Source organism: Oncorhynchus nerka, linkage group LG2 (genome assembly GCF_034236695.1).
Source record: "Oncorhynchus nerka isolate Pitt River linkage group LG2, Oner_Uvic_2.0, whole genome shotgun sequence".
Classification (NCBI taxonomy): Eukaryota; Metazoa; Chordata; class Actinopteri; order Salmoniformes; family Salmonidae; genus Oncorhynchus; species Oncorhynchus nerka.
Window position 1 is genome coordinate 27232823 of NC_088397.1, and position 21486 is coordinate 27254308.

Below are 21486 nucleotides of genomic sequence, written 5' to 3' on the forward strand. Positions count from 1 at the left end.
AACAAAGAACTTTCTTCTGAAACTCGTCAGTCTATTCTTGTTCTGAGAAATTAAGGCTTTTCCATGCAAGAAATTGGCAAAGAAACTGAAGATCTCGTACAACGCTGTGTACTATTGAGCTGTTGTGGGAGCAGCTTGACCGTATGGTACGTAAGAAGTGCCCATCAAGCCAATCCAACTTGTGGGAGGTGCTTCAGGAAGCATGGGAGGAAATCTCTTCAGATTACCTCAACAAATTGACAACTAGAATGCCAAAGTACTGCAAGGCTTTAATTGCTGCAAATTGAGGATTCTTTGACAAATGCAAAAGTTTGAAGGACACAATTATTATTTCAAATTAAAAATCATTATTCATAACCTTGTCAAAATCTTTACTATATTTCCTATTCATTTTGCAACTAATTTCATGTATGTTTTCATGGACAACAAGGACATTTCTAAGTGACCCCAAACTTTTGAACGGTAGTGTATATTTCCACACTATGAGCTTGCAATAATACTGTGAAATGGTGACAATGATGATAATGCCCTTTTATTGTAAGAGCTGTTTGAAAAGACATCACCAGGTGTTAAATGAGTTAATAAATCAATAAGCGAGTTCCAAAGCTCTCTGTCAATAACAGCTAGTTTTCAGTTTTCCCCTCCACACTCAGACCACTCCCAGACAGTCCTAGCAAAATGATTGCTTGAAAAATGTTTCTTTGCTAAGAAGCTATTTTAGTTTTTTTATATTGAGATAAAAACAGCTGCATTGTACCTTTTAAGAGTCAATAGTTTTCATTTCCGACATCTGATTGAAGGAGTTTTTTTTACGGTTTGGAGAGAAGCTACAAGCACCCGTCTGGAGAATCCATTAAGACACTGGGAGATAAAGCTGCTCTACTCTGAGCTGCACACAGATGAATAATTCTCCAGTTAAACAACGCTGAATTCCTCATTCCAGTCACTTACAGTAATTGCAAAGCGTGGCGCTGTGTGGACGACCGCTGGATTCACACTGCACTCATTAACGCTCACAAACACATTACCCTGGCTAATGACCTCAAGGCGTTGGTTTTGGCTTCTCCTTGAGAAATTCAGGGTGGACTGAATTTAACAGTAAACATTCAGAATTAAATGTTGAGTTTCTGTCCTCTTTTTCCCCCCCGACAGGATTTTGGTATAGCGGAGGAGTTTGCCACCAAAGCCCTGGAACTGAAACCCAGGTCTTATGAGGCGTTCTACACCAGAGCACGAGCCAAGAGGAGCAGCAGGTTAGTACACACCAGTTCTCAGTTTATACTGACAACAAGGGGGGACTAGTCTTATGAGGCGTTCTACACCAGAGCACGAGCCAAGAGGAGCAGCAGGTTAGTACACACCAGTTCTCCGTTTATACTGACAACAAGGGGGGACTAGTCTCATGAGGCGTTCTACACCAGAGCACGAGCCAAGAGGAGCAGCAGGTTAGTACACACCAGTTCTCCGTTTATACTGACAACAAGGGGGGACTAGAATGGACGGGTACAGTTTTGTCTAAGGACAAGACACACTCACCTCTCACTATGTTCGCCTCATGTGTCCATCCAGGCAGTATGCAGCGGCGCTAGCCGACCTCCTAGAGGCGTCTCGGCTCTGCCCCACCAACCGGGAGATCCACCGTCTGCTGACGCGTGTGGAGGACGAGTGTCAACAACAGCAGCAGCAGCAGTCCCCCAACACACCACAGGGCCAACAAGCAGCACACAGTCAGACTCCCGAGGACCTCACAGAGAGGAGCCAGGACACAGAGAGGAGTTGTGATACACAGAGCCAGGATGAACTAGATGATGATTATGAGGAGATAGGGGGAGAGGAAGAGCCCTCACAGAACCCCTATGGACCCAACAGGCCCAAGAACCCCTATGGACCCAACAGGGCTCTCCCACCAGTACCAGGCGCAGTGGGCTTAGCTCCCCTGGACCCCAGGCCTGATTCCCCTCTGGATGGGTCCACACAGACCAACCTGTCTCTGGACAAGCAGGGCCCTAGACAGAACCAAAGCATGAAGACCAAGCAGCAGCAGCACTGTAACTCCCTGCAGGTAGGGGGCAGACCAGGGGGCAGGCCTATGTCTTTGTGTGGCCCCTCCAGCCCCCTGCCAGGCAGACACATCTCCACCTCCCTGAGACCCAGCCCTGGCCTGGGCATCGACATCAGCCCTCTGCCCTCCTCTTCCACAGACCACCACTCGGGGCTCACCCCTGTCAACCACCACCACCTCTCCTCCTCCTCATCTGTCCAGCCCTTCCAGGGCCACTCCTCCAGCCTGGCTAGGGGAACAGAAAGGCTCTCAGCCCACCCCGGCACCACGTTGGACGGGCAGGCTGGGTCCCTCACCCCTGGGGTTGGTAAGGAGGTAAGGAGGGAGGGTTCTGGGGGGCCGGCTGGCCCCGGTCTGCGTTCTGGTGGTCAGACAGGCAGTATGAAGGCCTCCAGCTCTAGCAGTAGCCTAGCCTCTAGCGGGACCCTGTCAGACAGCAGCAGGACCCAGGCTACTCAGGGCCCCGATGTGCCTCGCCCCAAACCGGCTAAACCAGAGCTCAAGCCTCGGCCATTCATGGGGGTGAAGGACAAGGCAGTGCGTGTCCAGGGGCAACCCCCACCTGGACTGGGCTGGCAAGGTCAGCCTCACTCCCAGCCACTTTCCCCTGAAGGTCTAGAGAACCAGAGACACAGCATGGCCCCTACGGACAACATCCAGGGATTGAATAATGAGTTCAAGCGGAGGTCCTCCTACGCTGAGCCACTGCAGAGCCAGGCTCCCCTCCAGGTGCTCAACGGGGCCCAGGCTCAAACCCAGCACCCGGCCCAACAGGCTCAGGCCCAGCACCTGGCCCAACAGGCTCAGGCCAAGGCCCGGGAGTTTGGAGACAGGTTCTACCACAGGGAGCCAAGACCAGGTCCAGCTGCAGGCCTACATCACTCCTCCCAGTTCCCAGACGGGAACCACCGGCAGGCAGGGTTCACCAGAGATAACCCAGCCATCCTACCCATCAAACCTAAACGCTCCTTTATAGAATCCAACGTCTGAACTGGCCATGTTCATTCAAGCACAAACGCAGACCCCATAATACATTTCTCTGTATTCCAGAAAAACGGTGGCAAGGGAAGGGTTTCAAAGTTTCTTTCCTTAAATCGGACTCTTGTAAAGTGACAGTGTATGTGATGCACTGCGTTTAGACTTAAGCAGCATTTGAGGCTTTTGTGCTTTTTGCGTAAGCATGCCTAGAGCAACACCAGTAAGCAAACAACACAGTGCACGTAATCAGACCTGGGAAACACCATATAGTACCAGTCCAATAGCTGAACAGTAGCATAGCATCCTACTATGGGCCATTATAACAACGTAACTATGATGTAGTTTGTAAAGAACAACACTAAAGGGTTTCGGATGCTAATGGACGAAAAGCCATTTGATTAAACGATTGGCTAATGATCGGCACGCATATCGAATAGGGATGTTTATACATTAGATTTGTACGTGTTCTATTTATAGATGATATAAGTGGTGATCGCCTTTGTCAGTATACCAGAGCCCTCGATGCAAAGTGCTTCACAATGCATGGAGGGTTTCTATACCTTTGTACATTTTATAAATAATCATATTTAACTAAGTTTACATATAATCCTACGGACGTTGTTGTAACTGCTTGTTGTTGCGGTCTATGTTAATGTATTTACTGTGCCGACGGCTTGGTCAGTTGTAAGAACAATATATTTGATATAGTTATTTTTGCACAGCTAGAGAAATATTTGAAAAGTCGATGGGATTTATTTCGTTTGTGTGCACAACATTAACAGTTTACAGTAAAGGTACAGAATAGCTTGTAAAGGGTATTATTGGTGAGATGCAGATATTCTACATGTACATTGTTGCCATCTTTGATTTGTGAGCTATGCGACACATGATACAGACTATGCTCAAGCACTACCACCATAATAATCATGGGGAAATAAAATCTCTTTGGAAAACTACAATGACAACAGTCTTCCCTTTTGAAATGTCATCTCCCTTCCCCTCATTTCAAACACCGTGGTGTGTACCGACACCTGCTATCCCTTGTTGTATAACTTCAGCCATAGATTGAACACTTCTGTTGTTGACACCAGTATCCCTTCAAAATGCCTACAGTGCATTTGGAAAGTATTCAGACCCCGCAACTTTTTCCACATTGTTACATTACAGCCTTATTCTAAAATTGATTGAGGATTTCAAATAATACATCTACACACAATACCCATAATGACAAAGCAACCATTTAAAAAAAAATTTTTTTTATGTTTGCAAATTCGTTACAAATAAGCTGAAACAATTCATTTACACAAGTATTCAGACCCTTTGCTATTAGACTCGAAATTGAGATCTGGTGCATTCTGTTTCCATTGATCATCCTTGAGATGTTTCTACAACTTGATTGGACATGATTTGGAAAGGCACACACCTGACTATATAAAGGTCCCACGGTTGACAGTGCATGTCAGAGCAAAACCCAAGCCATGAGGTCAAAGGAGGCACAGATCTGGAGAAGAGTACCAAAACATTTCTGCAGCATTGAAGGTCCCCAAGAACATAGTGGCCTCCACTCTTAAATGGAAGTTTGGAACCACCAAGGCTCTTCCTAGAGCCGGCCTCAAGGCCAAACGAAGCAATCGAAAGAAGGGCCTTGGTCAGGGAGGTGACCAAGAACTCAATGGTCACTCTGACAGAGCTCCAGAGTTCCTCTGTGGAGATCAGAGAACCGTCCAGAAGGACAACCATCTCTGCAGCATTCCACCTATCAGGACTTTATGGTAGAGTGTCTAGACAGAAACCCCTCAGTAAAGGGCACATGACAGCCCACTTGGAGTTTGCCAAAAGGCATCTAAAGACTCAGACCATGAGAAACAAAATTCTTTGGTCTGATGAAAGCAAGACTGAACTCTTTGGCTTAAATGCCAAGCGTCACATCTTGAGGAAACCTGGCACCATCCCTACTGTGAGGGATGTAGAGACGCGCTTGCATCCCTCTTTCTCACTGGCTGGTCCTCCAGCGTCCAATAGCCATCTTCAGGGTTCGGTTTGGGGTCAGATGTGGTGTCCGTAAGGGCAGGTTGGTCATGGGGCTGGAACGATTCTTGGTTGTGATCCAGCTCTCAAATCGCTTCCCTTTCAGAGGAGAACCCATCTGTTCAGAAGAAAAAGTAGACAAGATGGATAGTGTGTTTTGCATCCTTTAAAAACACACCACTGTATTACAAAAAAATGTTGTAGTATAGCAATAGATATCTAAAAAAGGCACAACCAGACAGATAGACAGATTGCCGTGGGGGCGTGTCCCACCTGCAGCGATAACAGGGTCCCTCATCAGCTCTCTGGTGATTGGACAGAGGAACTCATCAGGAACACCGGTACACACACCCCCCTCTACAGCTCCCCCACCTTCCTCAGGACCATACTGCGCAGCCCCACAGACTCTACAGTACACCAACAGGAAACAACCAGGCAGAGTTAAGGGAAAATGGTACATTGGCCAACGGAGCTTGCATCATTTGTGGACGTGATATCCTGGCTTGAACACACTGCGTACATGACCCATTTCCTGGTCACCATGGAGACTACAGTAAAGTGAGGTCAGTGTGTGTGTGTTAGACACACACACACACAAAAAAAAGAGCCCTCCATCAGGAAGACAACAGCCTGGCATGGTGCCATCTCTCACTCTCAGAGACAGTAGAGAGACACCCATGTCTACTAAAAGATTCATCTCTTTTAGAGAACACGGCTGTTTGGTTACCATGGTTGCTATTGGCATGAGAGACCAACAACAGACAGACACCGACCACCTCACAGAGAAAAAGTTGGGAAAACTGGCTTTCCTCACTAGGGTGAAAGATCTGTAATTAAAAGAGAAGATATACAGATCCACCAAAATCTGTAAGTCACATTTTTAGATGGATTTTAGAATTGTTTCAGACAGAAATGGTATCCGGTGTGTACTATTTTCTATGTTACTTGATATGTATTTTGGGATGAGTAATTGTGTTATGTAATGGGGCAGAAATCTTAAAGCAGAATACACATGGCCTAATCTAATGCTGTACAGTTCAAATGCATGTAATCCTGAGGAAATCTCATTAACATTCATTCCTCAATGTCCACCTTGTTTTTCATTTGTCCCTCCCCCTACTTAAAACAATATTCCAGTCTGAGTATGTGATGACGCTGTTTCCAGCTACTGTACAAAATGTTGATCTCAGATACCAGACTGACAAGTAGGTAATGTGTAGCATATGATAATGCACAATTAGCTGCATGATAATGCATGTTATTATGATAATGTGTCTAGTCGATGGCGTGATGTGCCGTCCCCACCCATGTTGAGTTCTGAGGCCAGTGTCTCCTTGGTCTGACGAGCTCAGCTCCATCTATGTTGTTTGCCTTGAAGTTCTCCACCAGCGTCTCCAGCCCCTCCTCACACGCCCTCCTCTGACCAATCACTAACCAGAAGTCTGCAGTGACCCGGCAACTTTCTGCCTGATCGGTCAGAAGCCAGGAAGTGACCGCACATTAGTATCTCTCAATGACATGCTGTTACTATAGTTAATGTGTAATCCATCAAACGTTTCTATAGTGCTTTTTACTCACTTTCCCCACCTCCACATGAGAATGTTGCAGTTTCAACTGGATAACAAGATGTGAAAAATGTAGTACATTACATAGACCACAGTAAGACTCTGCATTAAAAAAAATGAAAAAATACCATTGTCAACTAAAACGATGAACATGAATGTATTTACAGTCATTGAATTGCAAGCCTTTTATTGACAAGCCTCTCTTAGAAAGAGCTGTGTATAGGTTATTGGAAAGGTGTCAGGTGAGAGGAGGAGAGGAAGAAAGCATTGTGAGCCCATACAACTACTGGGTGTACAAAAACATTATGAACACCTGCTCTTTCCATATCATAAACTGATGAATCCCTGATGAATTGAGGCTGTTCTGAGGGCAAACGGGGGGGGATGCAACTCAATATTAGGAAGGTGTTCTTAATGTTTTGTACACTGTGTACACTAATACAGTGAATACACGTGAAAATAGAAAAGCAACTCAGTTCTCGCCAGGCAGTGCTTCAAGGAAAAAGTCACCTGGAAACACAACAGGCTATGAAAGACTCAGCCATATTAGCAGAAGGCATTATCACCTGGGTGCTCAATAAAGCCCTCTTTGATAGCAGTGGGACTCCTAGGTTTCACAGAGACCCTCCATCCCTCACTGCTTTCAATGAGCAGATGGGGCGTGAGTGGTGCAGATGAGGGAGAAAATGTATGACTCATCAGGTAAAGATTAGCCCCCCCATGAACCATGCAGAGAGAGGGATGGGGATTGGCAGAATAAAAAAACATAATTAAGCCATAGTCAATAAAGAAGAGCTTATGCAAAAACAGCACATAATCACCAGGCTGTCATCACCATTAAGTCAACAGGATCTTTGTTTACATGAGAAAATAGTGAAACAGTACGTAGGAACCCCACACCGTGACTCAGAATGCTAATGGCATTCTTAATGCCAATAACACTGGCAGCATGTCAATACACCTATCTTAGACTTCTGTCCATCTGTGTGTGTGTGTTACCCACCATGGCCACTGCATCCGTCCTCTACTCTCCATATATTGACAGTCTTGTCCATAGAAACCGTGGCGATCAGGGGTGCGCTGGGAGAGAAGGTGCACGGCGTCACGTACCTACAGCAAAGGATCATGGGAGGGAGGACGGAAAGGTACATTTTTTTAAAAGTAGGCTATTCGAAGAAGGCCGTTGAGATGAGACGATGTCCCCAAGGGTAAGAAGGAAGATTACCTCTCGTGTTGGTTCAATGTGTCGAGCAAAGCCCCCTGGCTCTGAAAAAGCAACAACACTCAAGTTCAGATGGGCGGTGTTGATGGGTTTCTGTGTGGAACATTAGCATGGGGAGTTAAACTGAAATGACATCTACGGTAATGAAAAGAGCTCGAGTGTCTTACAGCATCATGTGACTGTTTTGTCCACTGAGCTGCAACAGAAAAGGCCATGGTAAAAAAGCAACACACTTCTCCCCCTTGTGGCCAATTGGAGTAAATGTACAACTTTATCTTGACCAACTGTGAAAGCGCTTTGCCTTAGATCACCTACGGACGGGGGGACTTACCCAGACACAAGCAGCTGTTCGTCTGCAGAGAAAGCACAGGAGAGCACCGGGGCAGACCGGCCGGTCAGGATGTGCAGCAGCTGCATCTTACAACCTACGGGCCAGAGGGGACGGATGGACGACACCCTCAGATCATTCATTGTGAACACACATCCACCACATCAACATATGCACACAGTTCGACGTTAAACAGGGCATTCGCATAACCATAGCGCGTGGTCAACGTACTGCCTGTGTTGGATCTAGAGACGGTCCATACCTTCAGCGTGCGGCCTTGTCCACAGGAGGCCCGGCGGAACTCTACCCCACCGCTACCTGAGAGACGGGAACAAATTAATCAAACACCTGTCTCAACAAATTCCCATATATGGAGACTCCAAGATAACCTGGTCCCAGATCAAAATGTTGTGCTGTATAGACAACTCCTACGATCATTGTCGTGTTTGTACAAACAGATCTGGGAACAGGCCAAACCCAAAGATAGAGGGAGGAAAATATCATCAGCATCAGCATCACCACCACCACCACTGAGGATCTTGGGGCCAAAGCAGTAGCAGGTGACCCCCGAGTCGTGATTGTTCTTCTCTGCATGGAGCTGGTTCATGTCCAGGTCCCACAGCCTGAGGTCCCCATACGTAGATTCAGTGACAAACATCTGGCCACAGGGGTTGAAGGAGCAGGCCACCACAGTGGTGTCATTCACTGTTGACAAATACTCATTTAAGAACACTCTGCAAGAGACAACACATAACATCAGTCTGCAGAGGCCAGCAAAGCCTCACTTGATATAGGCAACACCTGCAGGTCTATTTATGCTTCGATAACTTGGAGATAAACGATATCAATCCATCAAGTTCACCTGTGCAAAGTTTTCGTAGGGAAACCCCAAAGCCCTAAAGTGCCATCAGACACCTCCAAAACCAGGTGTGAAGAGTCGGGGCGAGAAGGCGCAAACCCTGACAGGGTTCCTACCCGGATGCTCCAGCACTGCCTCTATCTCACCGGTGTCCGTTGACCACACAACTGTTGAACACGAGGCTAAATACTGACCACAGGCGCTGAAGCAACAACAGTGGACGCCGTAGCCGTGGCCAGAGAGTGGGGATTATGGGACTTCGGGAAAAGTCTTGGGTGTTGTAAATTCGTAAGGTTTTGTCAGCTGAACAGGTGGGCAGCAGTGTCGGGGAGAAGGCGCACCAGTTGACATCGATGGTCTTGCAGGGGGCAGATCAGGGACGCCATTTGAGTTGGTCTTGATGAATCCCTTTGACAATAGAATAGAACTATTAACTGTGTGACATTACAATGATTACAAGATAGCTAGCTGTTGTTATCCAAACAGCTTGCCACACCTGGAAACCATCTGTTGCCAGAGCAGAGAGGTTGCAATCGCATGCATTTTAGCAAATAAGCTACTTTACTACCCACTGGGAAAAAACGGTTTGAATCAACATGGTTTCCACGTCATTTCAAGCCCCAAAAAACTATGTGATGACGTTGAATCAACGTGGAAAACTAATTGGATTTGCAAAAAGTCATCAACGTAAGGGATTTGTCTTTTTTTCCCACCCAACTTTAAGCTAAATCCAATGATATGGTGAAAGGTTTTGTTGATTTCACATTGGTTGACAACTCAACCAAATGTCAATCAAAACTATACGTTGAACTGAGGTCTGTGCACAGTGGGTAGTTTGTAGCGAGCAGACCCAGCACCTTACGCTTGCTTACAGCTGCACTAAAGGGTCGGACAGGCTTCGCAGAGCTGGCGCGTGATATGGCTCAGAAAACTTACCTCAACTCAGGGATGAGAAAGAACTTGATTTGAAGCTTTGAGAGCTTTGAATCAATTGTCCCATTATCCCAACTGTTACACTGACAAGATTGAACGACTGCTAGTTTTTCCAGAAAAATGCACTTTTTGTCCTCATGCTAAATAGCAGTTGCCACATCAGCCATTTTGGAATGGCAGTGTCAGCCAATCAGCTCCTTTGTTGTTCAGCGCAATGTGCCATTCCATAATGGCTGCTGTGGCTACTGCTAGTTAACATGTAGCCAATAAAACTGAACTCCACAAATTACGTTGCGCACCTAGTGAAACTAGTTTCAGCACCACAATTACACACGACATTGCGGCACACAACAAGTCTTTTGGGTGTTGAAATCAGTAGTTTGTTTTATAAAAGGGCAGTTTTTCAAAAACTAGCAGTTTTTCAATCTTCTCTGTGTAACATTTGGGAGTATTCGAAGTACAATTTATCCTTGGAATTAGATGTGTTTTCCGAGCCATATCCACTGTGTCTTAATTTAAAGCTACAATATGTCACTTTTTGGGCGAGCCAACCAAATTCACATAGTAATGTGAGTTATAGATCTATCATTCTCATTGAAAGCAAGTCTAATAAGCAGTAGAGCTGTTCTCTGTGCACTATCTGTGCTTCCCGTTCTTAAGTTTCGTTTTTGCATCTTTTACTTTCGGTATTGTACACCAGCTTTAAACAGCTGAAAATACAATATTTTTTGTTTATTGAAAATATATTTCACAGCAGTTTAGATGGTAAAATGATTATCTACACTATACTTGCTTTTTATGACCCATAAATTGGAATTTGGCAAACTCTTCGGCATTTTAGCAACCAGAAATGATTTAAGTATAGCGCACCTTCATGCAAACGGACTGTCCGACCCTGTAGTGCAGCTTTAGTTATAAGCAAGCATAATGTGTCGGATCTGCTGGCTAGCTAGTTAACTAACCCTTTAGCTAGTCTAGCTGTTCACGCAACAGCATCACTATATGCTCCTGTTGTTTAGTTTGTATTATAACAAATGCATGTAAATACAAAGCCAGTATTATTTTATATTCTAACTAAAGTGGGATGTGTGTTTATTGTCTTACCTCTTTGCGTGTCTATGTTCAATGTTTACTTCCTGGTCATGCACGCTGTCATATGGTCAGCTGACCATGATGGCCTTCCCCCAAACGTCAGTGTGTTCAAGACAACTGGGAACTTGTGACAAAACAAGCTCTGATTTGGAAAAGTAGTTTTGAACGGTCATCCTCAGAATTCCAAGTTGGGAACTCGGGCCTCTGCCGAGAGGACTCTTTCGAGAGCTTCGACTAACCAACCTTAATGATTTTACCTCGTTTTTATCAGAGTTCCCATTTATCTTGAACGCACCATGTGGCGAGTAGGTGTGTCGAAAGGAGTGGGTGAATGGACAGGGAATCAGCTAATTGTGCAGATTTGCTGCCACTCAAGAAATACATTTAAAAAAACAATCAAAACCGTCTAACGTAAAAGCAGAGCGCTTTCGACACACCCACTACTTTCCACACGCCTACTACTTTCATTTCGACACACCCACTCGTCCATACTCCCGTCGCTTCGTCCCCTTCTCGAAGTATGAGCCATGGAGCTTGCAACCTGCAGTAATAAAAACCGGAAATGAGTTCGTTCAGCCATTCCCATGTGGGAAAATTTATGGGGAAGGAATATGGTTTTGAGATTAACGTCGAAAATATGGTCTGAGGTTAACACAGGTTTAGGGGGGATCTTATACATTTTGTTCTATGAGATAATATCAGTCAGTTAATGTGTACTTTATGAATTATGAAGCCTTTTATGTGGTTTTGTGATTTTTTTGTTTGCATAAATGCTTAAAATGATCTCATAGAACAAAGCACATGAGATAGTTTATCCAAAAACCATATAAAAGCTCTATTAATTTTCTCATAGGCTTTGTCCAACGAATCAATGGCTGAGTTAGTGCCTACAAAAATATTCCATTACTATTTCTTTCTATTGACGGTGTCAGAGGAAGGTCCTAAAAATGGTCAAAGACTCCAGTCACCCAAGTCATATACCCATAGCCGCATCGTAACTCTGAAATTTCCGACTTGCTAATTGGTTGAACGGGCATGTGTATAACTACAACCAGTTAACAAGTCGGAAATGTCAGAGCCAGTACAGAGAGGTTCCAAACAAACCTCTTTATCAATGATATATGTTGATATTTTGGGAAAACATAGGCATCATCGGCATATAAGTGAATATAATATTCCAGAGGGCTATATCTGTTGTCTTTAAACAGCCACTACAAATGTAGCTAACTTTAGCCATCACTAGCTAAAAATCAATGGAAGGGTGAGGGCCTTGTGATTCCTGTGACCAAAATAACCTGAAATCAACTCCATATTTGGTTTGATGTTCACATTCCCCTGTCACTACCATTGATTGCTTAAAAATAATTGTAGTTTCTTTTTGACCATTTTCATGGAAAGCTATTACAGTAAGTTACTTAATTGTTCCCCAGAAATTATTTGATATTGAGATAAAAATGACTGCATTGGGCCTTTAAAATGCAGGAAATGTGTTACCACCCATCAATCATGTCCAAACAACATTAAACCCATTCACAATGACAGCAAACTGAAAGTTCTCCTTGTAGGCTACCCTTTCATGTTTTGACAGATCTAAAAATGACTCAATCTCCAAAGTCTAGATTCTGATCTAAACCCTATGAGTCATTAACATATAGGCTAGATGTATCAAATTATTTTATATTTGTGTGAACAAAAGGGCTAGTAGAAGTAGGTGATTTGAGGGGCCAAAATAGGCCCTACATTGAATAGGTACTACATTAATGTGCAACCCAAAAGCATAGCAAAACTACAAAGGTATTCTCCTCCCCACTCAAATCATCCAAATTAAAATGGCATGACTCATTACACAGGGTAGGTAGAAAAGGGAAAATAACTCACCCAGCAGGAAACTAGGTCGAAAAACATCAAAAATAGGCCCTAAATTGAATAGGTACTACATTCATGTGCTACCCAAAAGCATTGCAAAACTAAAATGGTATTCTCTTCCCCACTCACATCATCCAAATTAAAATTGCATGACTCATGACACAGGCTAGGTAGAAGAGGGAAAATAACACACCCAGAGTGAAACTAGGTTGAAAAACATACTTTAATAGGTCCGTGCCACACACTAGTGAAAAATAAAGCTCCTACAAAAAGAATGATACTTTTTTTCCACAATATCTTAAATAAAGTAACTTCAAGTACTCTGACTTGGGTACAAAAAACTCTAGCTGCCTCCATTAGGCCACGACACACAGCGAGATTCAAACACAGTGGTTACAAATGGCCTTACGTCCTCTGTACTGTGGCAAGGCAGATATGGGGAAATGTTTCATGGAAAAAAAATAATAATACTTTAAACGTCGTTTGTGTTTCTCTTTCTGTATGGAGAGGAATGATTACTGTGTCACTGTCAGACTTTGGAGGCCATGTTGGATTTAAATTATATAAAAATAATGTCATCATAAAAATGGAAAAACCCAAAAAATGATATCCCCTACGCCCCTTTTGGAAGGGTAGGCACTACCAAGATTAAGGATACCACAGTGTTTGCAGAGGATATGTATATATTGTACAAACAATATTTATAATGTTTTTTTTAATCACTTTCACTAAAATAGAATAGAATGCTACAATCATTCTAAGGCATAAACAATATCTGATATTTTAAACAATTCGTTCCAAACAAGACTTGAATATTGACATTAATAAACAGTATATACACATGTATCACCATTGTCTGACTGTTTTTCTGCTATTTTTGTAATTAAATGCAGTTGTACAGTTTTAACGTAATGATTACAGTCCTCTGGTGCCCAAAAGCATAGAACAGTGTAAACAGCAAAAAAAATTCTTGGCTTTGTTTCATATTTGGGAAAAAAATCGAATAAAAGTCAAACAAAGATAGACATTCCTTTCGATTCAAAGCAGTTGAGCTGATTCTTCCTTTTCATAGAAAATGATGTGGACCTTTTTTATTTTATTTATTGATTCATAAATAATTATTAAAAAATTAAATACATTCACTATAATACGATTAAATAAAAATAAAACGTCTATTTACAAGTAGTGGAAAGTATTCTACTGCAGATGCATCTTGGGTGGTTGAGCAGGATGAGGATTCAGTGCAATGATCTTGAACAGGAAATGGTATTGCACTAAGACACCCGGTTGACATTGTGTGGGACTCTTTGGGTGTTTGGATCCCTGTTGTACTGTAGCAACACCAGCGTTACAAGTCTGTCTGTTGACATTTCACTTTAACTGCCCCGGGTTCGTCCCAAAGTACAGACGGACCAGCATCATCATCTTGTCGTTCCCAAAACGTGGTGCCTCTGCTATGAAATGTCAAATAGAACTTTACTTGAGGTCTGGTTTGAGACAGTGATGATGATCGGTAAAACAAACACCCAAATTGATGGATTAGTTTATTTCATTGAGAAGCTCTGTCCATCTCTTATCAAAGAACTTCCTCATGTTGTGTCCCGCTCGCCCAATGTCTGAATTGTCTTCATTAAACTTTTCACAGTTATCAAAAACCAGGTTGACGTCAATAATGAAAGTCTCCAGATTCTGATACCTGAAACGAGAGGAACAGATCATTTCGAGTAAATTAGTAAAACACTCGATTGTTATGTTATCGTTTCCTGGTTACGTGACTAGATCAGAAAAAAAACTCTGGGTTAGTCATAGTGTGACTACTAGGGAGTGGATAGTAACAGTGTCATATTAATAGTGAACTCACTGGCTGCTGACGAGCTTCTCTCTGATGGTGGCGAAGTCCATGGGCTTCTTGATGACCTTCCTGTAGCCAGGGATCCCCTTGGTGTTGACGGGGTTGAGGAAGGGCCAGGCATCCTGGTGACGCTCCAACTCAGCCAGGAGCACCCTGCAGAAGAGAACACACACACACACGTCACGAAGGGAATGTTAACAGTACATTGGAACCTTCAATTATTTAAAAGTGGCTGAACGCAATGCCCCAGGCAAATACATTTACAACCCGCATCTACATTTCCATCAGCAACTCACTGATTAAAGTGCTGATACTTGTGCTTAGAAAATGACTCAAAGGTTTAATTTTGTAGTACAGTACCTGCACAAACCCAGGTCTCTGTTGTTGTCTCTGGCTGTCTTGGCTCTCTTCACACACACTACAAGGCTCTCCTGATTGGGTGACTGGGGTGTGGGTGGGGCCTGGGACAGGGCGGGGCTCTCCCCTCCTTTCCTCTTCCTGCTGGGGGGCTCTTTCGCTCCTCCTCCTTTTTTCGGGGTGCCGCTGGCGCTCGCCGAGTCGTCCTCTGACACCTCCACGTTACCGTTACTGTTGCCGGCCTGCTTCCCGTTCCGCTTGGCCTCGGCAGCGGTGGGTTTCTTCCCGCATCCACCCGCCACCGGTTTGCTGGGCAGCTTCTTGTTCTTGGGAGACGGGCCGCTTGCCTGAGGGGAGAGGGGAGGAGGACAAAGATTCATGCAGATGTACTTACAAAGCAATGGGACTTAGCATATCGTGTACACAGTGTTGTTGAATGACCTACTTTTAAATAATATATGATATGAAAATGACAGTTACATGATGTACTTTGAAATAATGTACATGCCTGACATGGCTGACACACTTCTACAGTAAGGTAGGATATGTAAATGTTGAATAGTGGCCTGGACAGTTTGGGTCACCTTGGATATGCAGGCGGGGCAGTACCAGTCCCCCTCGGGGATGGTGGTGATCTTGGGTTTGTGACAGTACGTGTGGCAGCCTTTGTCACAGCCGTCACACAGCAGGAGCAGGTCCTCGTTGTCACCCTTCCTGCAGATCTGACAGTACTGAAAGCAGGCAACACAGTGTCACCTCAAACCCAAGGGATGGATTACGAATCAACATTTACCAACATTTACATTGGAATCCATTCCCTAGGGGACTTGAAATGGCCTTGGGATTCAAATGCTCTCCAATGACACACAGTATTCACTTCCCTTAGTATTCACTTCCCTAACATATTGAAATTCCATGCCAGCCAGCTACAGTCGTTGAGCTTTTACCACTTTCATGATGGACCTCTCCCAGGCGATGGACTTCTGGAGCTGCTGGAGACACATGGCCAGCTGGGCGGCACTGCGGACGTCGCCCAGGGCCTTCCTCCACACCTTCATCCCATGGGCCACCTCCTCCTCGCCCCTGTGGAAGGCAACGCAGATGTCAGAGGGATGGACGCATACAAACAGGAAACGGAAAGTCGGAACACGGACGCATGCAGGCATGTACACACGCTCAATCATTCGCTTTCCAACACAAACACTTGCCCATACACAGACACACAGCCACTGTCACCACAACTAGCTGAAACTGTGGCTGTGCAGACAGACACAGGCATGAGAGTGAGTGGGGGGGGGGGGCAGCAGGGATATATGGGTACAGATACACACACTGCCAGGGAGGAGTGACACCTATGCATATGCCGGGAGAGGAGGGAAAATAATGGTAGGGGGGGGGGGGAGCGAGGTGGATGATTACTGACGCATAACACCATGCAGACGGCCAGGAAAAGGCAGCGGGAAGAAACACTGTGAGTCAACCCCAAACCAGGAGACGACCATGAAATACACAATAAAAAAGAGGCAAAAGCAAAAAGAGGACAGCATAGGTAGATGTGTTTTTGAAAAATGACACAGAAAAAGCACACCGAAGTGTTGAATGCTGAGTGGATGACCTACCCTTCCCTGTCAGCACTACTGGAGGGAGCGGGGACAGTGACGGTACCGATAGCCCCCACATTATCCAGCCTGATCTGAATGGTGGTACCTAAGGGGCTCCTCAGGTACCTCCTCTCGATGTTCCTCTCCAGGTCCGCCAGCCGCGTCACCGCTATGTCCAGAGGGTTGTCCGCGTGACGCACCACGCCGCCCGCCTTGTGGTCCGCCTTGTCCTCCGGTTGGTCTTTGTCGCCAGCGCCGCCCGCCGCTGGTTGGTGTTTGGGGAGGGGCTTGTGCTCGTGGTAGACCAGGTCCTCCCTCTCTGATTGGGGCTCGGGGTACATCCAGCCCTGCGCAGAGAATGTTGGGTAATGCAGTCTTTAGGTTCAAACTCCTACGGTCTTAAATAACAACCTATTCCCTGGCCACTGTCACTAGATCTTGGTTAACATTTAGACTTGAAAAGGTTAGCGAGTGGCCCCCGCTACTATTCACTACTTTCAAACAGAGGCCGATATTTTCTCCAATGGATAAGGATGAGAGCTATAATAAAAGGAAGCTTCTCATTTGTTGATGTCGTTGTTGTTGTTTACCTTCACCTGCAGGCTGGCGGTGGTGACCTTCCTCTCCAGCTCCTCCACCTGCTGCAGCACAGCGATGTCCATCTCCATGGCCTGCTCCTCCACACACCACCCCCGCACTGACTCCACACTCACCTGGCTCTCCTCCAGCTCACACAGCTCTATCATGGCCGCTGCAGATTGGGGAGGCGGGACGGCATTAGAGACCAGTCATACACTCCATAGACGCCGCATACATATTATTCACACATCAGACCCAACACCCACGGCCTTGCTTTTGTCGCTCGATACTCCCTCCCCAACGCAACAACAAAACCACACACACTCTTACCACACACACTCTTACCACACACGCACACACACACACACACACACACACACACACACACACGCACGCACACACACCACACACACACAGAGATTAAGAATTCAATATCCAGACACAAAGAGCTGTTCAATCAGAAACCATGTGAACGTTAACAAATCTGGCTTTGATGTCAGACTCATATTGAGCAGTCAGTCATGCGTCATGTACCAAATGTCAACTCATTGTGAAGCGCAGGTGCTTGGAGTGTGCTCAGTAGGGGTAGAACTACTCGGGGCTGTCATAACACAGTGCTCAATCAGACTCCAACGCAAAAGTCTTTGTGAAAGTCTGGGCTTGCCAGTCGGAGTGCTGCTCAGTTTCACTGACACAAAATCAAAGCTACTTTATTCATCGGGATCTGTTGGCTAAATCTACTCTGTAAAGGCTATGCGGATTGCTAAAGATTGGGTAAGTGAGGGACCTACCAGCCAACCAACTGAGTGACCTACCGCCTGTGTTCGTGTCTGAATTAGTACTCACCGTCTCGGTGCTTGGTGCAGACCTGTGGGATGAGCTCCATGTATTTGTGCACCTGTCGGTGCAGGACCTTCTCTCTGACTCCCCGGCTGTGGAGGGACTCCACCAGGGAGCGCAGCTCCTCAATGTCTGACACCCGCCACCAGCCTGACAGCATCTCTGAGCACACACACACACACACATACACACACACAACACACACACACCACACACACACAACACACACATAATTAAATAAACATATAGACATTTTTCAGAAAAAGAACTGAAGACAATATAATGCCCACTTGAAATAGATCTACAGTATTCTGATACAGAACACACTCCATGGCTGTTCTCTCTCCTCAAGATATTCCTTTCTTCCACCCAGTGGAACAAAATAAATGATTCATTCTTATGACTCAGTGAATGAATAAAGGTTAACTGAATAAATATATGACTCATCCCACACACGCGCTCGCACACACACGCTCACCCTCGGGGATGGGCCGTGGTGTGGGGTGATCCGAGTGCTTGGGCACCTCCATCATGGCGGGAGAGGGCACCGTGGACGAGAGCTTCTCGCCGGGAGGAACAGGCGACTCGCTCTTGCTGGAGACGCTGGGCGCCACGTTGGCACTGCCCTCCACGGAGCTGAGGCCTGAGTGGCCTGGCAGGGGGCTGCTGCAGAAGGGCAGCTGGCTGGGGCTCAGCATTCCACTGGGCCAACCACCGCAGAACGCTGAGAGACCCAACAACGACCCGCCAGCCTTACCCTAGAGGGGAGAGATACATACACAGACACTTCAATATCATGATTAGAAAAACTAATGTGTATCACTACACTTAGGGCTATAGCTTCAAACAGAACCTACATTCTTCTGATGTTACATTTATTCATAGGATTTTCCATTATCAGCTTCTACTACCAGTATAAATCATTAGGACAAGGGGTCTGTCCTGGCAGCGTACTCACCTGCAGGGCTGACAGAGGGTAGTTGATGAAGCCAGCTGGATGGTGGGGGCTGGCTGAGGCCGACGCTGCCGAGGGGGTGAGAGGCAGGGCGGGGGAGGCCGGGGGAGACCTGGGCCGCGTGAGGCTGGAGGAGGGCAGCGGGGAGGACTGGAGTGGGCCGAGCCCCGGGGAGGGAGAGGTGGTGAGGGAGGTCTCGTCACAGGGAGAGCGGGGGAGCAGGGTGAACCAGTGACCGCTCCTCTCTGTCAGGACCCTGAGGAGCTGGTCACTGGGGAGGTACTGGAGCTGTGGAGGGTTAGGGATTAGGGTGGAGGTCTTCATAGGGCTGAAAAGCTGGGGTGGGGGGCTCAGGAGGGAGGAGAACGAGGAGGGAGACGAGGTGGAGGAGGGGTAGCCAGGTTTGGCCTCCTCGCATGGCAGGTTGGGTGCCGTCGACGCACAGGGGCTTGTAGGTAAGGCGGGTAGAGAGGCGTTGTGGGCGGGATAGGATGGTGTTGTTGTTATTGTTGTCGTGGTAACAGAGAGTGGAGTGGGGCTGCCGTTGTATTTGGGATGGGGGTCTGCCTCGGCTTCGCGGGTTGCCTTGGCAACTTCCTTAGCGACGTGGAGGAGCGTGGTCAGTTTGGAGAGAGAGGCTGACTGCAAGAGGAAAAGATTGGGAGAACCTTTCTTCTCCTCCTTCCCTTCCTCTGACCCCACGGGGGTGTAGACGCTCCTCTCCTCCCCGCCAACGCCCCCAGGTTTCTTCTTCTGCACCTCCTCCTCCTGCGGCTCCTCCTTGATGTGCACCTCCCCTGCTGCCGCCCTCCTCCTCTCCCTCTCGTTCTCCAGCTCCCCTGCAGCTTCTCCGCTCTCCATGGCCTCGATGAAGACCCCTCCGCAGTGGGGCAGAACCCAGTAGCGCCGGCGGTACCGGTCCTGGCCGTACATCATGGAGCGCAGGGAGTGGGACGCCTCAAACAACTTCCTCCTCACCTGGTGCTGTTGCTGTGAAACCAAGCAACAACACCATGACCTGAGTTATAACTAAATCAATGAATCAATAATATCTAACTCTTTAGTATTGTTCTTCCATAGAGATGGAACTCTCAGATCTCCGGAAGGAAGGACTTACCTTGGCTAGCTTCTCTATCTGTTTCTCCAGCTCCTCCACACTAGTTGATTGGTCCCCATCGTCCTCGTCACACGTTTCCACTTTCTTCCCCTTCTTCATCTCCTCCTCCTCTTCCTCGTCATCTTCATCGGCCAGGTCATCGCTGTCTTCGTCTTCATCATCGTCGTCGTCGCTTTCTGCTCCGGCCTTTCTCTTGCGTTTGAGGCCAGAAGAGGGCGTACCCAGGGGCTGGGCCTCCTCCCCTCCCATGCTGGCATCTCTCTTCCCGGTCCGTTTGGCATGGATGGTCCTCAACCTGGAGAGAGAGAAACACACAGGTGAGCATTCAGATGCACACACACACACACACACACACACACACCACTTACTTTTTGAGTTTGCCCTCGATCAGCCACTTGTCCTTCCTCATGTTGGTCATGTGATCAAGGTTCTTGTCGATCTCACTGTAGAAACAGAGTAAGATACAGTATATGTCAGCTCACACGTACAGGTAGCTATGGAAACAGTGACTAAATGAGGGACACAAAGTATATTGAAAGCAGGTGCTTCCACACAGGTGTGATTCCTGTGCTAATTCAGCAATTAACATCTTATAATGCTTAGGATTATGTATAAAAATGCTGGGCATGCCATTATTTTGGCTACCATGGCTATGTCCCCATAGGATGACGATGTCCCGATCCACAGGGCACAAGACGTCACTGAATGGTTTGATGAGCAAGAAAACGATGTAAACCATATGCCATGGCTGTCCCAGTCACCAGATCTCAACCTAATTGAACACTTATGGAAGATTCTGGAGCAGCGCCTGAGACAGCGTTTTCCACCACCATCAACAAAACACCAAATGATGGAATTTCAAGTGGAAGAATGGTCAGATCCCTCCAATAGAGTTCCAGACACTTGTAGAATCTACGCCAAGGTGCATTGAAGCGGTTCTGGTTCGTGGTGGCCCAACGTCCTATTAAGACACTTTATGTTGGGGTTTCCTTTATTTTGCCAGTTACCTCTAGTGAACACAAACAGTACAATTTTCTCTCTCTCTCTCTCTCTGTACAGTGAATAGCCTGCAGCACTAGTATCCCTCCAATCTAGTGAATAATTTATGTATTGGCTTCTCTCTCTATCAAAATTGAATCCCACTCCAGATTAGCTGATCTATCCAGAGTCTTACACAGCATTAATAAAACACGACAGCATTAGCAGCTGAGTGAAGTCAACTGAACGGCATTATTTGTAAGGAGCTAAAAGG

At 46.2% G+C, this 21486-nt stretch overlaps 2 protein-coding genes and 1 pseudogene across 15 annotated transcripts in view; 1 reads left to right on the plus strand and 2 right to left on the minus strand.

The window, feature by feature from the left end:
* Positions 1-4007, plus strand: part of LOC115133297 (protein TANC1-like) — a 48445-nt gene extending 44438 nt beyond the window's left edge. For 2 of the 3 annotated variants that reach the window (XM_029666409.2, XM_065025337.1), the window contains 2 exons: positions 1153-1253; positions 1570-4007. In XM_029666409.2, the coding sequence (XP_029522269.1) occupies positions 1153-1253; positions 1570-3052 (1584 nt within the window). In that variant the 3' untranslated portion in view covers positions 3053-4007. Of the gene's footprint in view, positions 1-1152; positions 1446-1569 lie in introns of all 3 variants that reach the window. The other variant, XR_010465273.1, reaches the window with a different exon arrangement.
* Positions 3772-8247, minus strand: LOC115133328 (WD repeat, SAM and U-box domain-containing protein 1-like; annotated as a pseudogene).
* A 4891-nt stretch (positions 8248-13138) lies between these two features.
* The window catches only part of LOC115144604 (bromodomain adjacent to zinc finger domain protein 2B-like), a 69606-nt gene continuing 61258 nt past the window's right edge, over positions 13139-21486 (minus strand). For all 12 annotated transcript variants that reach the window (XM_065025306.1, XM_065025317.1, XM_065025307.1 and 9 more), the window contains 12 exons: positions 20603-20677; positions 20235-20529; positions 19121-20107; positions 18641-18920; positions 18169-18324; positions 17334-17494; positions 16762-17090; positions 16090-16225; positions 15727-15873; positions 15146-15489; positions 14795-14938; positions 13139-14629 (listed from right to left, as the gene is read on the minus strand). In XM_065025306.1, the coding sequence (XP_064881378.1) occupies positions 14473-14629; positions 14795-14938; positions 15146-15489; positions 15727-15873; positions 16090-16225; positions 16762-17090; positions 17334-17494; positions 18169-18324; positions 18641-18920; positions 19121-20107; positions 20235-20529; positions 20603-20677 (3211 nt within the window). In that variant the 3' untranslated portion in view covers positions 13139-14472. The remainder of the gene's footprint in view (positions 14630-14794; positions 14939-15145; positions 15490-15726; positions 15874-16089; positions 16226-16761; positions 17091-17333; positions 17495-18168; positions 18325-18640; positions 18921-19120; positions 20108-20234; positions 20530-20602; positions 20678-21486) is intronic.